This window comes from Bos indicus, chromosome 4, assembly GCF_029378745.1.
Source record: "Bos indicus isolate NIAB-ARS_2022 breed Sahiwal x Tharparkar chromosome 4, NIAB-ARS_B.indTharparkar_mat_pri_1.0, whole genome shotgun sequence".
NCBI classification, from domain to species: Eukaryota; Metazoa; Chordata; class Mammalia; order Artiodactyla; family Bovidae; genus Bos; species Bos indicus.
This window is the reverse complement of record NC_091763.1, coordinates 20,942,291-20,964,796: the sequence shown is the minus strand read 5'-3', so window position 1 is coordinate 20,964,796 and position 22,506 is coordinate 20,942,291. Positions and strand designations below refer to the sequence as shown.

At 41.2% G+C, this 22,506-nt stretch overlaps 1 protein-coding gene and 1 long non-coding RNA gene across 2 annotated transcripts in view; one reads left to right on the top strand and one right to left on the bottom strand.

Annotated features, from left to right (window-relative positions):
- The window catches only part of SCIN (scinderin), a 78,345-nt gene extending 70,891 nt beyond the window's left edge, over positions 1-7,454 (bottom strand). Inside the window, exon 1 of the mRNA XM_019958467.2 lies at positions 7,159-7,454. Within this exon, the coding sequence (XP_019814026.2) occupies positions 7,159-7,357 (199 nt within the window). The 5' untranslated portion in view covers positions 7,358-7,454. The remainder of the gene's footprint in view (positions 1-7,158) is intronic.
- LOC139182670 (uncharacterized) overlaps positions 6,735-22,506 on the top strand; it is a 28,119-nt gene continuing 12,347 nt past the window's right edge. Inside the window, exons 1-2 of the long non-coding RNA XR_011566180.1 lie at positions 6,735-6,920; positions 21,372-21,482. This is a non-coding gene — a long non-coding RNA (uncharacterized lncRNA). The remainder of the gene's footprint in view (positions 6,921-21,371; positions 21,483-22,506) is intronic.

Genomic DNA, 22,506 nt, shown 5'->3' with positions numbered 1-22,506 from the left:
TCAAAACACCAATTCTTAAGACCCAGTGTCCTCAGTGTACACAAAGATCAGAACCAGGACAGTCCTGCTGCTGCTGCTGCTGCTGCTGCTGCTGCTAAGTCGCTTCAGTCATGTCCAACTCTGTGCGACCCCATAGATGGCAGCCCACCAGGCTCCCCCGTCCCTGGGATTCTCCAGGCGAGAACACTGGAGTGGGTTGCCATTTCCTTCTCCAAGGCATGAAAATGAAAAGTGAAAGTGAAGTCGCTCAGTTGTGTCCGACCCTCAGCGACCCCACGGACTGCAGCCCACCAGGCTCCTCCGTCCATGAGATTTTCCAGGCAAGAGTACTGGAGTGGGATGCCATTGCCTTCGTCGAGGACAGTCCTGAGAAGACCTCAAAATTTAAAAGACATTTAAAAACTTTTACTATACCTAACCTGTGTGAAAACCGTTAATGACTCTAGAAATAATAGTAGCTAATATACATTTATAGCACCCTTGCTATGGGCCAGACACTGTGCTCGTGTTTTACATTAATGATCTGCTTTAATCTTCAAATGACCCAACGTAGCCAAAATCATTTTCTACCATGTTACAGCAGAGGACATGGAGGCTTAGAGAGAAAAAGTAACTTCCTTGAGGTCATAAAGTTGACCTTTGGCAGACACAGCCCAGGTTTCTAAGACAGGTTTCTGTGACTCTGAGGCACAGATCTTAGAAATTACAATACTAGTAGGTTTTTTAAACTCAGACTCTCACTAGCAGTAACATTTTGAGGTGACTGGGGAATGTAATTTTCCTCCCTGGATAATTGACACATAAACATTTAAAAGCTGTAACAATACTAGAGTTCACCTGGAACCCCAATTAGGAGTATTCACTAAAGTTGAAGAAAGGAAGTCAGTCAAGTATATTAAAGAAAGGATTGGATTTATTTATAACTCCTCTCTTACTCTCATAGAAGACTGGTGTGCTATCTTCTCAGGAAAAAAGAAAATCAGTAGCTAGATATCAATTTTATGAACTCATTGTGGTCAAAGGAAATTACTTAACACACATAAAAAGCACATGCAGTTTTGCAGTCTGAAAGAGCTCGAGTGTCGTTCTTCTGTCCACTTCCCCATCCATAAATCAGATTATCAATGAAGGCAAAGATGTTAAAGGAGGGAAACTTAAATCAACCTTAATAGGAAAGGTGTTAAGGATGATGCATCTGATACACGTATTCTTACTTGAGAACAGGTTGAAATCCGAGTTTCTTGAGGTAGATACAAACGGATAGGTATGTGATTAATGAATGAACTTGAAGTAAGTTAATTAAATTATCCTGTAATTTGTTGATGCTTACGTACTGTGCCAGGCCAGGGAATGTCAGTATGAGTAAACCAGAGTCTTCTAAAAAGGCTGAAAGGTCTTAATGAAACCAATACTAGCCTTTGAATATAAAAACTAGAATCAAATTCAGTTATAGCATGATGAAATTCTCATAAGTGTTCAAAAACTATTGAGTGTTCTGAATGAGTTCTTATGATTTCATTTATTTTTCCCATGCTGATTTTCCCAATGCCTTTCATGTTATATTCTTTTATGTTATGTTATTTACATTACACTGTGTTATATTTTATTTGTACATATGCTGTATGTTTGTTTAGTCTCCAAGTCGTGTATGACTCTTTTGTAACACCCATGGACTGTTGCCCGCCAAGCTCCTCTGTCCATGGGATTTTCCAGGCAAGAATACTGGAGTGAGTTGTCAGTTCCTTCTCCAGGGAATCTTCCCGACCTAGGGATCTAATTTGCGTCTCCTGCACTGCAGGCAGATTCTTTACCACTGAGCACCCTGGGAAGCCATATGCTATAAACTTCCTGAAATTGTTTCGAGGATGTGATGATTTCATATATGCTGCTACTGCTGCTAAGGTGCTTCAGTCGTGTCCGACTCTGTGCGACCCCATAGACAGCAGCCCACCAGGCTCCCCCGTCCCCGGGATTCTCCAGGCAAGAACACTGGAGTGGGTTGCCATTTCCTTCTCCAATGCATGAAAGTGAAAAGTCAGAGTGAAGTCGCTCAGTCGTGTCCGACTCTTAGCGACCCCATGGACTGCAGCCCACCAGGCTCCTCCGTCCATGGGATTTTCCAGGCAAGAGTACTGGAGTGGGGTGCCATTGCCTTCTCCGGATTTTATATATAAAACATAATAAAAAGAGAGGTTTAATGACTAGGTTAATGGAATATCCATTCATGATAAAAGCTCTCGGCAAGTCTAGAATATGGGGGGAAATGCTCAACTTAATAAACAGCATCTTCAAAAAACATAAAGCTAACATAATTTTTAATGATCAAGGACTGAATCCTTTCCCCCCAAAATGGGGAACAAGGCAAGTACTCTTATGAACATAACACAGGAAGTTCTAACTATTGCAGAAAGGTAGGAAAAAGAAATAAAAAAACATAAAGATTGTAAAGGAATAAAACAATGTGTCTATTTAGAAATGACAGGATAATCTGCATAGAAAATCCTAAGAATAAAACAAACCCTTTAGAATAAATGCATTCAGCAAGATAGCATGATAAATATTAACCAATAACAAAAAGCAGTCACATTTTTATATAGAAACAATGAACATGCAGAAATTGAAATTGAAAGCACAATATCATTTTCAGTCACTTCAAAGAAACTGAAATACTCAGGAATATGTTTAACAAAACAAGTACATGATCTACATGCTAACAACTACAAAATGATGATAAAAATCAAAGACCTTAGTAAAGACAGTGTTCGTGAATTATAAGTCTTGTAATATAATAAATATGTCAATTTTCCCCAAATTGATCTATAGACTTAATGCTATTCCTGTCAAAATCCTATCAAGGTTTATTACAGATTACATGAGTTTGTTATAAAATTAATGTGAAAAGGCACAGTCCCTAGAACAGCTAAAGCAATCCTGACAAAGAAAAATAAGGTAAAAAAACTAATTCTATCTGATATTAAGTTTTCCTATACAGGCACAATAATTAATTAAGATAGTGTGGTACTGGTTGAAGAGTCGACAGATGGATCAATAGACCAAGTTTCCTCAAATAGAACATTTTGTAAAACTTTAGTATGTATAGTTTAGTATACTAAATTAGTATACTATATGTATACTAATTCAGTATGCTGCTGCTGCTAAGTCGCCTCAGTCATGTCCAACTCTGTGCGACCCCGTAGACGGCAGCCCACCAGGCTCCTCCATCCATGGGATTTTCCAGGCAAGAGTATTGGAGTGGGGTGCCATTGCCTTCTCCACTAATTCAGTATACACACATTAAAGTATAAGCATATAAGTACAGGATGCACAGACTGTCACAACCAGGATATTGACACTGATACAATCCACTTATACACTTTTCATATTTCCCCAATTTTACTTGTAGTCATCTGCACTTGTACATTAGTTAAATATAATTTTATCACATGTGTAAATTTACATACCCACCATCATAGTCAAGACACTGTATAGTTCCATCACCAAAAAATCCCTCATGGTGTCTTTTTAAAACTCCACCCACCTCCCACCTGAACTACTCCTTCCTCACCTCATCCTTAACCTCTGGTAGCAATGAATCTAGATTTTTAAAATGTTATATGAGTAGAATCATATAGCATGAGACCTACTGGTGTTGTTTTTCTTCTTCCCATTAGGCATAATTCCCTAAGGGATTCGTATGACTTGTGTTTATCCAGAGTTTGGGGCTCTCAACCAGAGTGATGTCAGAAAGAGAAAAACAAATATCATATATTAGTGCATATATGTGGAAGCTAGAAAAATGGTATAGATGATCTTATTTGCAAAACAGAAATAGAGACAGCCACAGAGAACAAATGTATGGACACCACGTGGGGAAGGAGAGTGGGATGAGTTGGGAAATTGCGATTGACACATATACGCTATTGACACGATGTATACACTAGATTACTAATGAGAATGTAACTGGATAGCTCGGGGAACTCAGTGCTTGGTGGCGACTTAAATGGGAAGGAAATTAAAAAAAAAAAAAGAGTATGTGTATATATATGTATGTATAGTTGATTCACTTTGCTGTACAGTAGAAACTAACATAACATTAAAATTAATTTTAAAAAAGTTTGTTCCTTTATGTTGAGTAGTAGTCCTTGGTATAGACGTGCCACTTGTTTAATCAGTAACCTGTTGAAAGTTATGTGGGCTGACTGAAATTTTGCTATGACATCAGTGTACTGGTTCTTGCATGAAAATGAAATTTCTCTGGATTAAATACCTGTGAATGTAACTGCTGAATCACATGGAAGTTGCATGCTCAGTTTCATAAGAAACTGCCAAAGTCTTTTCCATAATGGTTGTACACTTTATATTCCACCCCCACCACAAGCGATGTATAAAACCCCAGTTTCTCAGCATCCTCCGCAGCCGGTGTATAAGTTCTTTGTATTGTATGTTGTATACGCTCACCCAGTTTTTTGGATTCACAGTGCCTTGAAATAGAACCCAGCACAGACTAGCTGGTAGATGCATTTAAACTGCTAGGTACAAAACCAAAATGTTTTTTTCAGGAAGAACCAATGCAACAACTTCTGAATGACATGCAACAAATGCTTACTTTGTAAAGGAAATACAACAAAAAAATAATCCAATAAAAAGATCTGAGATATGCGAGGGTATTATGGAAAGACACTGAGGGAGAGGCCAGGGAAGATAACTCTTCCTCTGTTCTCCTGTTTTGGGCCCACTTCTTCCTGTTTCCCTTTTCTTCCTCTCAGCTGGCCTGTTTCTTCACTTCTACGCTATGCCCCTTCTCATACCAGGCTGATTTTAACTCTATTCTCTTTCATCTTCCTCTCAACTGACTTCCTTTAGTCAGGCTTTCTCTTCCCTTGAACTTTCAGCTCTCCCTCTTGGAATGTCCTCTCAATCTGTTTTTCTGAATAAAACTCACGAATTCACCCAAATTTAGGTCTAATGGTGTGCTGGTGCTTAGTCATATCTGACTCTTTGCTACTCCGTGGACAGTAGCCCGCCAGGCTCCTCTGTCCAGGGGATTTTTCCCAGGCAAGAATCCTGGAGTGGGTTGTCATTTCCTCCTCCAGGGGATCTTCCCAACCCAGAGATCGAACTCCCATCTCCTGTGTCTACTGCATTGACAAGGGTTCTTTAACCACACTTGCAAAGCCCAAATTTAGGTCGAGTTATATCTTCAGGTCCTGCTGGCTACTGTGCTCTAAACTTTCCACATTTCCCATGAGTTTCTATCACACAATCCCTCCCAACTCCCTTCATTTTCCTGTTTTTCCATCAAGGCTCTTCTGCTTCCCAGTGACCACAGACACTTCGTGTCTCTTTCCTGGCGCTCATCACATTTTACCTGTGTTCTATCACTTTTGTTTCATTGCATCATTGAGACTGTAAACTTTCAGGGAAGTTCCTTAAGTTATTCCTATGCAAAAATGCCTTACACAGTGCTGGACACATTGAAAGTTACTGAATTAACCTATTAATTAACGCACTAGTACGTTCAGTTTTTATAGATCTTTAAGATCATAAAATGTTTCTGCCCAAAGCATTTCTGTTACATTTTTTGAAACTGGAACTACATCAGTTTAGTTTCCCTTCCCTTTCTGAAGTCTGATTCATTCATTCATTTACAACACTTTTACTCATTGCAAAACTAAGTTCTAAAAAAAGGACCAAGGTGAAGGCATTACTATTCTATGTGGCTTCACTCATTCATGAACATAAGTTATACATTAAGATTTCAGTGGGGTGATTCTTGGTGTAAAACGTAAGTAGATCACTGTGATAAAAGGAACAGTGACATTACACTAGAAAACCACAAGGAGTTTGGATCTCAGCCTCAGCCTCCTCAAGCAGGCACAAAATTTTAGTATCAAATAAATGTTATAATGAAACAGTCCTGTCTCCCTGTATGGATTTCTCATTTGGAAGTGTTCGCTCCTGGTGGTGGCTAATATTGAGAACATCACTTCTCAATGTTCTCTACCATCTTGCCTCAAAATCTTCAAATGTTAGGAAGGAAAAATGACTTTCAGGGACTTCAAAATGTGTATGTTTTGTGTGTTTTCCCCATAATGAATAAAAGTATAAATAAACACAGTCTAGGGGAGGCAAGCTGATTCTCAACGAAGGCAATAAGGCTCAGATAATCGGTGTGTTGTTAGACGGGGTGTGCCCAGTGGCACAGGATCTCACAGGGAGAGGTTAGACATTCAGCATGTTTACGAGTAAAAGTAGAAGGTGGAAAAAGTAGAACACACAAGGCCCAGTGTTCTAAGAGACCGGCGCGGGTGAAGCCCAAAATAATTACTACCGATGAAGGAGCTGTTTTGTTCCAAACTGTGTCCTTGTTCAAAAACATAGGTAATAAATATAAAAATAGTCATTATAAAGCGACTCATCTAAATACAAAATCTGCCATAGAAAGTTATTTACTTTGTATTGATAAGGCCGCCAGCATCCTAATCAAGAGGAATTTCTGTTCACCAAAGCTGCAAGCAGCGCGGTGCAGGCTTGGGATGTGATTTTTAAAGCAGCCAAGAACTTAACTTAATCGTTGCAATTACTAGAGAACGCTAAGCTGAGTCCAGGAAGGCGGGGCGGGGTGGGGGGGTGGTGTGCGGGGTGGGGTGGAAAAATATATATATATACATATATTCAAGGACTTCCCGCGGCTGCGGACGAATGCCCATAAACTTGTTTGACTTCATCTCCTAGCTGACAGGGAAACCAGGACTGAACTTCTCGGAAGGTGAGCCTAACTTGACCGGCCCCAGGGCGTGGCTGGCAGCCGCCCTGGGAGGAAGCGGGAGTTTGGAGACTGGAACGTGAAAGGGGGAGAAGCTAGAGGAACCAGCTGCAAAACCTGGGAGATGGACTCAACAAAGGTCAAAGCCATGGAGGTAAGACTGCTCCCCCACTTCGCCGCGCCCTGCGTTCGCTAACGCGTTTGCAGGCGCGGACTCTCGCGAGTGGAAGGTCTCCAACCCCAAAGTTGGAGGGGGCGCCCACTGGGGCGCAACCGGCGCGACGGGTCTCCAAGTGGGTCCAGCTAGTGCTGCCTTCCCCCAGCCGGCCACTCGCAATCCCGGGCGGCCTCGCCCCTCCCCGAGCCAGCCCCGCGGCCGGCTCGCCCCTTACCCAGCCAGAAGTGCAGGCGGTAGGTGAAGCCCCGGCTGGCCTGCGTCGTGTGGAGCACCAGGTAGGCATCCCCGACGTAGAAGTTGCCATACGCGCTCTCGGGCACCGGCACCAGCTCCAGCTTCTCAATTCTCCAGACCTGCAGCCCCGCCCGCTTGCCCGCGCGGGCGAACTCCTCGTGGTACAGCCCCTGGGCCATGACTCGGGCACGCGATGTTCCGGGGAGTGGACGCGGGGTCTCGCTGACCTGGGAGTCGGACTGAACCCAGACCGATTGGATGGACCCAGGTCGCAGCGGTTTTATAGGGTGTGCTCTGCGGGGAGGCGGGGGAGGGGGCGGGGCCCCCAAAGGGAGGGGCCAAGTGCCAGGAGTATCTCAGCCAATCACTTCTCAGCCTAAGCGCAGCATCCTGTATCAACCTCCTGCGCCCTTTCCTGCAGCCCGAGGGAAATCGGAATCTCAGAAATCGTAGAGATCCTGAGAGAACCTTACTGAAAATCCAGGAAATGCGTCCTCCCAGGAAGGACATATTTCTTGGCAACAGATGGAGGAGATCAACAATGAAAACTGTTTAGTGCATCGTTTAGGGGGAAAAAAAAAATTGGCTGTCTAGGTAATAATTAATCATCAACCCCATCATTTCATCTGCCAGTCTCTCCATCCCTGCTGGCCACAGTTTCTCTCTGTCTTGATCTTCCCGGTTTGAAAGTGCCACGAGAAACAGCTTGTCAGTTTTCTTGGAAAGAATGAAAACCTGGAAGGATAGCAGTCTTACCCCGGGGATAGAGCTCTATAAGTCTTCAGGGATTCAGGAAGCTGTGGTTAACCTCTTTGCCACCTGCTTCGTTCACCAAGAAAATTTTTTGGAAAAAAAAAAAAAAAGCAGCAATCCTCTTGGGATGTTCTCAGGCTGGGTTGTTTGTGACTGTGGTATTATATACTTAGCTTACCGTGTGAGTTACCTCTTACAAATGCTTCAGGGTGCTGATCTTTTTGTTTTCCCTACAGACTTTGCTTTTGTAGCATGGGCTAAGCACTGTAAAATATAGATGAAAGTTTACTCCTTATTTTGCATTCATTTAACTGAAGCTGATGTGGCAATTGACTTTATTGTTATTGAGAAACCAAATTGCTCAGGATGCAGAGGAAGAAAGCTAGTTTTTATGCATGTACATTTTCTGTCATTGTTTCCCAAATTACAGGCTTCTCTGGAGGTCACCTCTGCTGCTGCTAAATCGCTTCAGTCGTGTCCGACTCTATGTGACCCCATAGATGGCAGCCCACCACGCTCCCCCATCCCTGGGATTCTCTAGGCAAGAACACTGAAGTGGGCTGCCATTTCCTTCCCCAATGCATGAAAAGTGAAAAATGAAAGTGAAGTCGCTCAGTCGTGTCCAACTCTTAGCGACCCCATGGACTGCAGTCTACCAGGCTTCTCCATCCATGGGATTTTCCAGGCAAGAGTACTGGAGAGGGGTGCCATTGCCTTCTCTGGAGGTCACTAATTACATACAATTTGATTTTTCCTTAATTAATTTGTTTTGAAATAGGTATTACATGACCATGGAAAAAGAATTCAGAAGTATAGGTGAGCAATAAAAATGTATCTCTATTTCAGCTTTCACCAGAGGCAGCTGAGTTACCAGTTTCTTGTGTATTTTTCCAGACATATTTGATATTCTTTTATCTACAAGAATATAGATAGCATAGTAATTTTATTTTCTAACAGAAATGGTAATATACACACTGTTCTGTAACAACATATCAAAATATCAATACCCAGTACTCATAGAGCCTCTTCTTTTTACTGACACATGGTATTAAATCTTATAAATGTACTGTAAATTATTTAATCTGTTGAGGTTCATAGATATTTAAATTTTGTCTATATTTTGCTAACACAATGTTGCAAACAACATTTCTTGCAAGCAAGCATTCTTGGTTCTGAGGCTTTAGCAACTTCCTAACTACAGCAAGCCTCAGGTTCCTCATGTATAAAATGGGAAAATAATAGTTTTCACCTTAAAGATTGTTATTTGAATTAAATGCACAACTACCTGTGTTTGTTTGAGCATTCTTTGGCATTGCCTTTCTTTGGGATTGGAATGAAAACTGACCTTTTCCAGTCCTGTGGCCACTGCTGAGTTTTACAAATTTGCTGGCATATTGAGTGCAGCACTTTCACAGCATCATCTTTTAGGAATTGAAATAGCTCAACTGGAATTCCATCACCTCCACTAGTTTTGTTCATAGGGATGCTTCCTAAGGCCCACAAGACTTCTGACTCCAGGATGTTTGGCTCAAGGTGAATGATCATACTATCTTCATTATCTGGGTTATGAAGATCTTTTTTGTACAGTTCTTCTGTATATTCTTGCCACCTCTTCTTAATATCTTCTGCTTCTGTTAGGTCCATACAATTTTTGTCCTTTATTGTGCCCATCTTTGCATGAAATATTCCCTTGGTATCTCTAATTTTCTTGAAGAGATCTCTAGTCTTTCCCATTCTATTGTTTTCCTCTATTTCTTTGCACAGATCACTGAGGAAGGCTTTCTTATCTCTCCTTGCTATTCTTTGGAACTCTGCATTCAAATGGGTATATATTTCCTCTTCTCCTTTGCCTTTTGCTTTTCTTTTCTCAGCTATTTGTAAGGCCTCCTCAGGCAGCCATTTTGCCTTTTTGCATTTCTTTTTCTTGGGGATGGTCTTGACCACTGTCTCCTGTACAATGTCACGCACCTCTGTCCATAGTTCTTCAGGCACCCTGTCTGTCAGATCTAATCCCTTGAATCTATTTGTCACTTCCACTGTATAATCGTAAGGGATTTGATTTAGGTCATAACTGAATGGTCTAGTGGTTTTCCCTACTTTCTTCAATTTAAGTCTGAATTTGGTAATGAGGAGTTCATGATCTGAGCCACAGTCAGCTCCTGGTCTTGTTTTTACTGACTGTATAGAGCTTCTCCATCTTTGGCTGCAAAGAATATAGTCAATCTGATTTCAGTTTTGACCATCTGGTGATGTCCATGTGTAGATTCTTCTCTTGTTGCTTCCAAATGTTCAAGCTGAATTTAGAAAAGGCAGAGGAACCAGAGATCAAATTGCCAACATCTGCTGGATCACCAAAAAAGCAAGAGAGTTCCAGGAAAACATTTACTTTTGCTTTAATGACTACGCCAAAGCCTTTGACTATGTGGATCACAACAAACTGTGGGAAATAATTCAGGAGATGGGAATGCCAGACCACCTGACCTGCCTCCTGAGAAATTTATATGCAGATCAAGAAGCAACAGTTAGAACTGGACATGAAACAACAGACTGGTTCCAAATCAGGAAAGGAGTACATCAAAGCTGTATATTGTCACCCTGCTTATTTAACGTATATGCACAGTACATCATGTGAAATACCGGGCTGGATGAAGCACAAGCTGGAATCAAGATTGCTGGGAAAAGTATCAATAACCTCAGATTCACAGATGACACCACCCTTATGGCAGAAAGCGAAGAAGAACTCAAGAGCTTCTTGATGCAAGTGAAAGAGGAGAGTGAAAAAGCTGGCTTAAAAACTCAACATTCAGAAAACTAAGATCATGGCATCTGGTCCCATCACTTCATGGCAAATAGATGGGGAAACAATGGAAACAGTGAGAGGCTTTTCTTGGGCTCCAAAATCACCACAGATGGTTACTGCAGCCATGAAATTAAAAGACGCTTGCTCCTTGGAAGAAAAGCTATGACCAACCTAGACAGCGTATTAAAAAGCAGAGACATTACTTTGCCAACAAAGATCCATCTAGTCAAAGCTATGGTTTTTCCAGTGGTCATGTACAGATGTGAGAGTTACACTATAAAGAAGGCTGAGCACCGAAGAATTGATGTTTTTGAACTATAGTGTTGGAGAAGACTCTTGAGAGTCCCTTGGACAGCAAGTTTAAGGTTGTTGCTGAACCACAAAAGATTCCAGGATTCTTGGCCTCCAGAGGAGAAGAATTCAATACGGGGCCAGAAATGAGGCTTGATTACTCAGAACTTTTGTGTAATAAAGTTTATTAAAGTATAAAATAGATAGAGAAAGCTTTTGACATAGACATTAGAAGGGGGCAGAAAGAGTTCCCCCTCACTAATGTTAGCATGAAGTTATATACTTTAATTATTACAGTGAATCAAAAGCATGTCTGGAGGTTGTGAAGACCTTACTAGACCCACTCCCATAATTTACATTTTAAGATTACAGGATTAGCCAGAAGGTTTTTTCCAGAAACTGTCCTCAAACAGGATACATTATTGTTATATAACCCTAAGGAATGTAGAGGAAAAAAAGTTTATCCTTTCCTCCTCCTTGAGAATTCCAGATCCCTCTCTCCTTGGGGACCCCCAGACTTCTTATCAAGCCTCCTAGGAAGTGACTCTCTCATTCCCCCACCCCCCCTCCTTTTCTTTTAAGAGCATTATTTTGCCAAGGGAAAGGGGCATCGTTTTCATTCCATAACTACTTCCTGCTATTTAGGGGTATTGTCCCTAAATTGCTGAGGCAACATATTCTCCTAACCCTCATATTGAGGGTCTCTGTTCCAGGGGTCCCAAGTAATAGTTGGAGGAGGCTGTGGCACTCATAGGAGCTTGGACAACCATTTGTAACTTAAAAGCTTTCAGACGGTTAGAAACAAACCATGTTTTACAGTTATAGATGTAAGGCAAAATAGTCATTAAACCAAGTTAAACTCAAAAGTCACATTATGTCCATAGTTACATCAGTCCATCTTAAGATTGTTAGATGTCATTACAGAGTTGAAGAGAGTCTTTTCCTTGAAGTGGAGATGTCCACCACGGGAAGCCTTCCACTGATGATAAGGGGATCATTCCGCAGACCCAGCAATTAGATGGATTGTGGAATGTGACATAGGAATGAGTTCAGGACAGGAAGGCATTGTCTTGAAGGTCAAATGGCAGACTCAGGACTTTTGGAGTCAGCAGAAGTAGGCTCACATAGATTATCAGGCCCATCTAAAAAGTACAAAGTCAGAGTATAGAAAGTAAAGACATAAAATGATGTCACTTCCTTCTGGTCAGGGTGCCACCTCTTAACTCGAGTGTGATGCACCCATGAATCAATTCCTGCCACTTTGACAGCTGTGGGAGAAGAAAGAATAACCTGGTAATTAGGGCCTTCCCAGAGGGGCTCGAGAGATTGGCCCCCAGATCCCAATGTTTTTTTCAGCAGCTTGGCTCCTGGCTCAAGTAGAGGCTTGCTTGACTCAGAGGCTGGGTCAGGAGACACCTCTCAGAGTTCCATCAATGCCTGTTGAAAAGCTGAGGACTGAGTTACATAATTAGTTAATTCTAAGGCTTTAGGAAAACTTTTCCATTGAGCATTTTCAGGAATTATTAATCATCCATCCTCCGACTGTAACCATCCTTTATCAGTAATCTTTGCTCCTCTTTTTGCATATCTTTCTAAATCTTCCTCAGTATGTTGTAGTTTTTCCTGTTCCACAGGACCTGTCCAGATTAAGGGTGTCTGCAGTGAAGGGGTTTTGTAAAAATGCGCTTTTCTGGCTTGACAGTCAGCCAGCTGATTACCTTCTGCTACTTTACTCCCATCCCTGCTGTGCCCTTTGCAATGCATAACAGCTACTTCTTTAGGGCAATATACAGCAGTTAAAAGTCTCTCGATCTCTCTGAAATGCTTAATAGGTTCTCCTGTTGCCATATAAAACTGTCTTTCTTTCCATATTGCAGCATGAGCATGTAAAGTCAAATAAACATACTTAGTGTTCAGCTCTCAGCATAGCGGCTGTAGGTTACCTACTTTATGCTTCCCATCCCTAACAAAAGAACTGCCATCTGTAAATCTTTCTGTGTCAGGATTGTCTAATGGGGTATCCATTAGATCTTCCCAAGCTGCATAGTTTAAAGTTAGAAATTGGAAGCAATCATGATCAGGTGTTTCATTTTCCTTCTCAGGAAGGAAAGTGGCAGGATTTACATTTCCACAAACTTTAAAGATTAGTTATTGGTCCTTCTAACAACAATGACTGATATTTAAGAAGCCTACTGTCTGTCATCCAAGTATTAACCTTATAATTTAAGATTCCACTTACATCATAAGTCAGTACAGTAAGTTTCGTCCATAATTTTTTTTAAGGCCTCAGGTATTAATAAAGCCATTGCCCCAATTACTCTTACACAATGCAATCTAGTGAAATTAGGTCTAATTCTCTACTTAGATAAGCAATAGGTTGCTGGTGAGGCCCTCAGGGTTGTGTCAAAACACCCAGGGCCATACCTCTTCTTTCAGTGACAAACAAATTAAATTCTGACCCTGTGGGCAAGCTCAGAGCGGGAGCTTTCAGGAGAGCAGTTCAAAAAGCCTTAAAAGGCTTTTGAGCATCTGGAGACCAAACCAGTTTGTTGGTTTGGGCCTGCTGGGTCTCAGTTATAAATTCATATAAAGGCCGGGCAAGTTCCCCATAACCTGGAATCCAAATGCAGCAGTAGCCTGTGATTCCTAAAAATCCTCTCAATTGCCTCAAAGTCATAGGCAGGGGATGATTTAGTATAGGTTTAATTCTTTCAGGGCCTATGGCCCTAGTCCCTTTTGATATGATTAGGCTCGGATATCTAACAGATTGTTGACAAAACTGAGCCTTTTCTCTTGATGCCTTGTAACCTTAGCTTGCTAGAAAGCTTAAGAATTCCTCTGAGGCTTGTAAGCAAGCTTCCTCTGTCTCAGCACAGAGCAAAATATCATCTATATATCATAGCATAACTGCTTCGGAGCTATTAAAGTTTTGTAGATCCTGTGACAAACTTTGCCCAAATAGGCAAAGTGGACTGGACAGTGGACTGCCCAGACAGTCACTATGGAAGCAGATAGGGAATAAAGTGGGCCAGGGGCTTCAGTAAGCACACAGAGTAAGCTGCCCCAGTATCTAAAAGGAAATCGGTGGATTGGCCCCCCACAATTATTACCACCCGGGGTTCCTCAGGTGTAATTAGGATGGGAGCTTGTGTGGGGACCCTCAGGCACCTTCAGTCCTGATTGTCTTGAGAGTCTGACCCCTGACACCTAAACCTCTTGGGGCAGTCTCTCCTCCAGTGTGGTCCCCTGTAGACTGGACATGGAGCCGGGGGCGGCTTAGATGCCTGAGGGCAATCCTGCTTGAGGTGCCCCTCCTTTCCACAGTAATAGCAAACCCATCCCTTTTCACCTGGGTCCCTCTTGGGATTTTTCTCAGGCTGTTTAAGAACGGTTCTGACAGCCATTACAAGGGCTTCCGACTGTTCCTTTGTCTTTTTCGGCCTTTCTTTCTTTTCCTCATATTACCTACCATAATAGACTGTTTGACCTGGTTGCAACAAATTATCTAAAGACTGGTTTGGTCCATACGCTTGTTTTAATAGCTTACAGTGGATATATGGAGCTGTAAGTGAGTGAGAAATCTTTTAAGATCACTCTTCCCTCTTCACTTTCAGGATCAGTCTCAGTGAATCTGCAAAGGGCTTCTCTCAGTCTATCTAGGAATTTACCAGGAGCTTCCTTCTCCTCCTGTTCTATGTTTGCCACTTTGGCATAGTTTAAAGTTTTAGCATGCATTTGCCTGAGTCCTTCAAGAATACATCCGACAAAATGACTCTGATCCCATCTTCCTTTTTTAGCCTTGTTATAGTTCCAGTCTGGTTCTACAGTTGTAGCCACGCGTTCTGGGAAACAATCTCACTCAGAAGGACAGTGCAGATAGTGGACACCGGCGGGCCCAAGGCAGAGTCTCCTCTTAGCCAAGGACCCCGACCAGTTTTTGTGAAAACCTTATATACCCTAAGATTACCCTGGTGGCACAGAGGTTAAAGCGTCTGCTTGCAATGTGGGAGACCTGGGTTCGATCCCTGGGTCAGGAAGATCCCCTGGAGAAGGAAATGGCAACCCACTCCAGTATTCTTGCCTGGAGAATCCCATGGACAGAAGAGCTTGGCGGGCTACAGTCCGTGGGTCGCAAAGAGTCGGACACAACTGAGCAACTTCACTTTCACTATATACCCTAAGTGTATAAGGTTCCCTGAAACTAGTCTGAACAAAGGAAAAAGAAAGATACAAAGTTTACCCGCAATCATATACCTTAAGCCTAGATAGTTAACAATGGACAATTATCAATAGGCCTGTGGTCATACCCCAATAAGCATAATAGAATGTATGAGTCTATTTGGTTACACAGATAATTAGGGTATTCTTTTAGGTGACTGAGAGTCTAGGTAGGAGCCCTGGGGCTCTTCCTTCGGGGGGCCTGGTTTTCCAGTTGATATGTCATTTCCATAGATACTGGGCATATAGTTCAAAGTCCACAGTCCGGCCCAAGATGGACTTCTGATTTCAAGATGGAGCCTTTTCTGTTTCCTCCTTCACTATAGTTGGGACTGCCTGATTCCCAGTGGGGAGGGCGGCTATCTCATTCTCCCTCTTCCCTACTGATTCATTTCCAAGCCATTCATCTCCATAAGCAACAGCGTTCCGCCAAACTCGACTTTTTGAGCTGGGAGTCAGCATTTGTCCCAAGGTATATATCATATCCTTCCATGTAAGGTCATAAAGCTGAGTAACACCTTTAAAAGCTCTAATATATTTTTCTGGGTCCTCTAAATAGTCTCCCAGATCCTCCTTGATTCTTTCTATTTCTTGATAAGAAAAGGGCTTATTAACTCTCATAGACTGATTATTTCTCCTGGTGGATGCTTCATGTAGAGGCAACAGCTTGTGTGGCTGTTTCTCAGCCTCTCTGGCTGCTCTGCACATACCATCCCAGGGATAGATTGGAGAAACCTGCTTTTCTCCATCTCTTTGTCTCCTGTCCTCCATCTCATCCTGTATTTCACCGTTAGTTTTTGCTGTCTGAGCTTCTCTTACTTTGATTGTCTGAGTTTCTATTGAAACCAGAGTAGTCTGAGGTCGTACTGAGACAGGGGTTGTTTGGACCTCTACTTGGGCTGTTTGACTCTCAGTTTGGGTTTTTACTGAGACCAAAGCAACCCTTCCTGGGGATGGTTCTCTGACTTTCAGTTTGCTCAGTTTGGAGCCCCAGGTAAGGGGGCAAAGTAGGAAGACAAAAGGAAGCTAAAGGTTGCACACCCAAAACTATACCCTTAGGACGTAAGTCTGGCATGCCTTGCAGAGAGAAAAAGAGCAACACATATGCTGCTGCTATCCATTTCCCTTGTTTTCTACAGAACCGGTCTAATTGTAAAACAGTATTATAATTAAGAAACCCTCCAACCGGCCACCGTTCACCATCCTCTAATGGATACCATGGCCATGCAGTATCACATAGGAAGATCAGGCGTGTCAAAGGAGCGAGGCTGGAATTGTTAGCTCCCATATGTAAGAGAGAAAAAAAGTGACCAGCACCATCTTTCTACTGGAGGCATCCCTCCCTGCTCTAGATGGGGGCGTAGACAGACTTTACACCTAAGCTTTCCTTCCCTGGTTGGACTTAGTCTGTCCCTTACAGATGCAGGCGCCGTACTCGTCCCTCCTGGTTGTACCACCAAGGTGGGGTGGAGATGCACCAGGGGTAGACCTGATGGCATTCCAGACTGATGTCTAGTTCCTCACCATTAAAACCTTGCTTGCCTCTGATGCCACGTGGGGTGCTGTCAGAGTAACCTTCCAGAATGCCTCCCAATCTAAGACCCGCTGGGGGAAACATTCATCACCTGAGTGCTTGTGCACGACCCTGAGTATATTCCTGACCACAATAAGACTGGTATGAACATAAAACTGAGATGTTCCTTCCAAGTGTCACCACACCAGTATAAGTGATAGCAAAAGAGATGGTGAAGAGCTGGCCAGTGAGGAAAAAGTGATTTTTGTCCTCCAGTTATTAGGGCTAGTCCTTCCAGTTCATTCCCACAGATTTTAAAGAAAGAATATCTAAGGAGTTGGGACAGAAGCCACTGGAAATCCTCCTGTGGTCCACTAAGAGCTAGTGTTATCGGAGTAAGAAACCCATTGTACTTCCAGTCTAAGTAACCTTTAACCTCAGAGATGCTCCTGGAGCTAGAGCTCCATCTAACTTTCAAACTTTTGACTCCTAGCTAGGCACTTCCTGACTATCAATCCACGTTTGGGACCTAAGTACCAGTACACAGTAACAGCATAGATCACAAGTCCCTTGAAAGTCTATGATCCGACAGATAGGTTAGTAGTTCTAATTCCCAAGAAGTTATGAAATGGTCAAAGAGACAGGAAAGTTTGACCGAGAAAGGAAAGTTCAGTCCACACGCTTTGTCCATTTCTGCTTGGTACCCGAAGGAGACATTGGGTACCTCTTGGCATTGGCAGGTTGTTATAAACCCCAACAGATTTCTGCCATAAGCCCTATGAGGTCACTGTGGAAACGCAGAACAGGGCTCCTCACTTGCGTCACACAGGGCATGTCATTCATTCATGCAAGCACACTGTAGAGTTAGTAAAGTACAGCAGAAAATGTGTTCACTAGAACTAAGAACTAGAGCTCCAAGCATCCTTACCTTGTCCTGAAGAACCCCGGATGAGCCCCCAAGATGAAAGGTGGTTGCTGAATCACAAAAGACACTGGGATTCTTGGCCTCCGGAGGAGAAGAATTCAATACAGGGCCAGAGACAAGGCTTGATCACTCAGAGCTTTTGTGTAATAAAGTTTATTAAAATATAAAAGAGATAGAGAAAGCTTCTGACATAGACATCAGAAGGGGGCAGAAAGAGTACCCCCTCACTACTGTTAGCAATGGAGTTATATACTTTTAAATTAGTTATTACAGTGAATTGAAAGAATGTCTGGAGGTTGTGAAGACCTTACTAGACCCACTCTCATAAAACTTACATTTTAAGATTACAGGGCTGCCAGAAGGTTTTTTCCAGAAACTGTCCTCAAGCAGGATACATTATTGTTATATAATCCTAAGGAATGAAGAGGAAAAAAAGTTTGTCCTTTCCTCCCTGTTGAGAATTCCAGACCCCTCTCTCATTGGGAACCCCCAACTTCTTGTCAACCTACCTAGGAATTGACTCTCTCATAAGGAGATTCAACCAGTCAATCCTAAAGGAAATCAGTCCTGAATATTTACTGGAAGGACCGATGCTGAAGCTGAAACTCCAATGCTTTAGCCACCTGATGCAAAGAATGAACTCATTGGAAAAGACCCTGATGCTGGGAAAGCTTGAAGGTGGGAAGAGAAGGGGACAACTGAGGATGAGATGGTTGGATGGCATCACTGATGTGATGGACATGAGTTTGAGTAGGCTCTGGGAGTTGGTGATGGACAGGGAAGCCTGGCGTGCTGCAGTCCATGGGGTCACAAAGAGTTGGACAAGATTGAACGACTGAGCATGTATGCACATTATGAGGTGGTAAGCTTCCTTTTGCTCCTCTAAACTCCTTCTCCATCCTTCTGCACCTTGTAGCCCTCCTTTAAGACCCGACTGCATGACCTAGAGCAATTGGGCTTCAGTGTCCTCTGGCTTAGGGGCTGCTTGAAAATCAGAGGGAGAGGAGAGTAAGGTCAGAGTATTTATTTCCTCAACTTCCTCTACCAAAAGTCCCTGTACTTTTAAAGACAAATAACCAACTTTTTCTCTCCTTTGGATTCAAGCAACTGTACCCTTAGGCGCACTATCCCTTTTGGTTCCTCTGTCCTTCTATTAATGTATGTAACCTCTAAAAAATTAATAATATGAATTTTTCTGCTTTGTATATGCCCTCTGTCACAGATCGAGATCCTAATTGCTAAAAACTATTAGCTACATTCTTTTTTTCTCCTAACACAATGTTAGGTAGATATGAGAAGGCTTATTTTATAAATGAGGCAACTGAAGCTTTGTAACTTGTCAAAGATCATGGAACTAGTGAGTGGCCAAAGGGGAATTCAAGCTCACTGTGTCTAATTCAAAAACATATGTTCCTTACTCTTTCAAGACAAATTATTTGGCCAAGATTTGTTCATGTAAGTACGCGTTGTACTTTTATTTTCTTCAGACTTGTCCTAGAGAACTTCTGATCATGTGTCCCGTTTAGTACTAGGAAGTTTAGCTTTGTCACTGAACCGTTACATGTCTTGGTTTTCTTATCTGTAAAGTTAAAATCATGTGTTCTCTTCCTTCCTCTAGGGAAAAAAAATATGAAAACTGGTGATCTAGAATTAAGACAATTTAAAAATCAGAGTTATCACTTAAGTTCAGTTTCAGTTTTAGTGATAATTCCTTTCCTTCTGGTGAAGGAATTCCTCTTAATGATTAAATAAAAATGAAAGGAGATAATTTCTTTTTACTAAAGAAATAAAAAGGAACTTTGATTGATAAGTGAAATTCCCTCTTGCTTACGCAGGCACTAGGGTGGGCTTCCCAGGTGGCACTAGTGGTAAAAAAAAAAACCTGCCAATGCAGGAGACATAAGAAAAGTGGGTTCAATCCCTGGATCTGGAAGATCTCCTGGAGGAGGGCCTGGTAACCCACTCCAGTATTCTTGCGTGGAGAATCCCATGGACAGAGGAGCCTGGTGGGCTACAGTCCATAGGATCACAAAGAGTCAGACACGACTGAAGCGACTTGGCACACAGCAAGTGAGGTACCTGCCTGGGATGCAAAATTTACAAGGGCACCAAAAATGTTCAATAATCAAGGTCAATAATATTTTAAGGCAGTGTTTTTTAAAATCAAGATTAATGCAAAAAAATATGATAAAAATAGCAAAGTTTAAAATAAGGACAGACTTGTTAACAGTGCTAGATGGGACCATATTGGATGCTGAAACAAAGGAAAAAATACTGATCTTCCTTTACTTAAAATTTTGATATTTTTGTTTAGTGTGGGTTTTTTTGCATTGTTGTTGTTCAGTCACTAAGTCATGTCTGAATCTTTATGCTCTCGTGTCTCATTTTTCTTGTCTGTGAAATGGGAATACAGACAGGAATCCTTGTAAAATTGTAATTATTAAATGTGTTGTTGTTTGCAACCCCATGGACTAGACTGCCAGGCTCCTCTGTCCATGGGATTTCCCAGACAAGAATACTGGAGTGCCAAGCCCTCCTCCAGGGGATCCTTCCAACCCAGGGATCAAACCCACATCTCCTGCATTGGCAGGCAGATTCTTTACCATTGAGCCACCAGGGAAGCCCATTAAATGGATAAGTAAATATAAGCCTGCAATACTGTCTGGCATAAACTCAGCTGAGATTGATGAATGGTTAATTCATTTCTCCAAATCCAATCCTTTAAGAAATATGTTTCTAAGTCTAGTTCAGATAAGAACTGCCCATTTCCTATACAAAAATAGGTCTCTAAAACCAGATGTCAGTTTCTTTTCCATGCCTTTATTTTCTCTTTTTCTCTTTCATAACCTACGTTCTTAAAAGTGATTATTTTCTCCTCTTCATGCTATTGCCCTTCTTCCACTATCCATCTATTGAAGTTTTACCATTTCTTTCAGGTTTAATTGAAGATATACATCTTCATTGTCATTATACCCTTGGCATCTCTAAATTTTAGGAAACTCTCTTTTCCTAATGCTCTTGGTATGCTCTTACATTATAGCAACTACCACACTCTCAAGCAAGTTTTCTCTCACAAGACTGTAGGCTCACTCAGAGACGAATATCTCATTATTTTGTTCTCTGATCTTATGGTAACACATGCTGAAAATGTGTGGTTAAATAACTGATTTTGGATTAAATTACTTTTTTTTTTTTGATCAATGTATCAATCCTCTCTCAGTCCAGATAAAAACTACCAAGGTGGATAAGTTTTTTTGTTTGTTTGTTGTTTTTCACTAAGAGTCTGAAGATTTGAGGTATGGGACCTTGGTTAAATTCAAGGTGCTTGTTCTTCTAGAATGTTAATGCCCAAGGGAAAATGATACATAGTTTAATCTATAAAATAAATAGCAATGTTAAATAATATAATTAATTCATTGTGAAATTCACTGGGATGAGCTAGTAAAAAAACAAAACAAAAAATTGGCTTCAAGTGGCCTTCATTCTCCAAATCATAAAATCTTAGAGTTGAGAGGCAGCTAATTTTATTTCCATTACTGATTCATGACCACAGAATTGTTGAAATTAAACATATGTGAATAACAGGATGTATACACTTTTTTTTTCCAGTAGAGGAAAATGCTTCATCTTATTTTTTGTTTTCCTTTGACTAAATATTAAAAGAACATAATTAAAAATATATCTCTTTTACAGGCAATCCTGCTAAACTGTATTAACCTGTTTGATTTACCAAATGAGTTCAGGGTTTAAGCATGGAACCTGGAGTCAGAAGATGTGAGTGTTGTGAAGACTGAAAGAAGTAAGGTATGGCAAAACCCTGTGAACACAGTCAATGAACATAGTTAATAATCAGCCTGATCCTAAACCCAGTGCTTTTCTAAAGCAGGTGATTATTAAAAGTGAAAATGCACTCTAAGGAAGTATATTTCCATCTCTCCTGTCCACATCAGACAAAGTAGAATTTTAAAAAAATTCACCTTTCTTTCTTTTTTTTTAGATCAGTCAGTATCTAGGACTTTATCTTTTACCAGTTAGTTTAAAATTGCACATAATACTATAACTATAAACTATAACTAGAGCCACGTCCATGGCTCAATGCTACAGTAAAGGTTTTATTGGTCTTGAAAATCTGCAGTTGGGATAATTTATTTCTTGTAAACTTATTTACTACAGTGGGTTGGTTCAGTGCTTTTCTGTAATTTTTTGTTATATATAAAATCATTTATTATTATTATTATATAGGAAATAGCTAACCCATATGAGATTATTGAGACATCATCATTATTTTAGGAATTTACATATTAGAGAATGCACATGACCAAAAGAAGATTGAGGGTTCAAGGTCTTACAGAAATTTATGATCTTAAAATGATAATTTTTGTTTTAAGCTTATTTTTATGCAAATAGGGGTCTGAGGAGGATTCTAGCTTTAAAACTATGACAGAATTGAGGCTAAAGCTGCTTGAACAGTTTATTTTTTTGCCTGATTTTTCTAAATATAACTATTTACTAATAATCATGATGAGTGTTTTATTTAGTTTTGTTTGTAACCCTGAGTTTACCATCTTGTGAGAGATAACCTAAAATTTTCAAGAAATACATCAACAATTATTTAGGGCATTTGAATGGCAGAACTGTGATCATAGAGAATAATAGAAATCAGACATGATCAGATCATCATTTTCTTGTACAGGTACTTGCAAAATTAGGGTTAATTAACTCACCTAAACCAAAGAGCAGATTGCTGAAAAGTTAAGGCTTGACTGAACCCTTCTCACTGACCGGAGGTCACTTCCTTTAGCTAATTGTCTTCTTGACTCAGTATCTG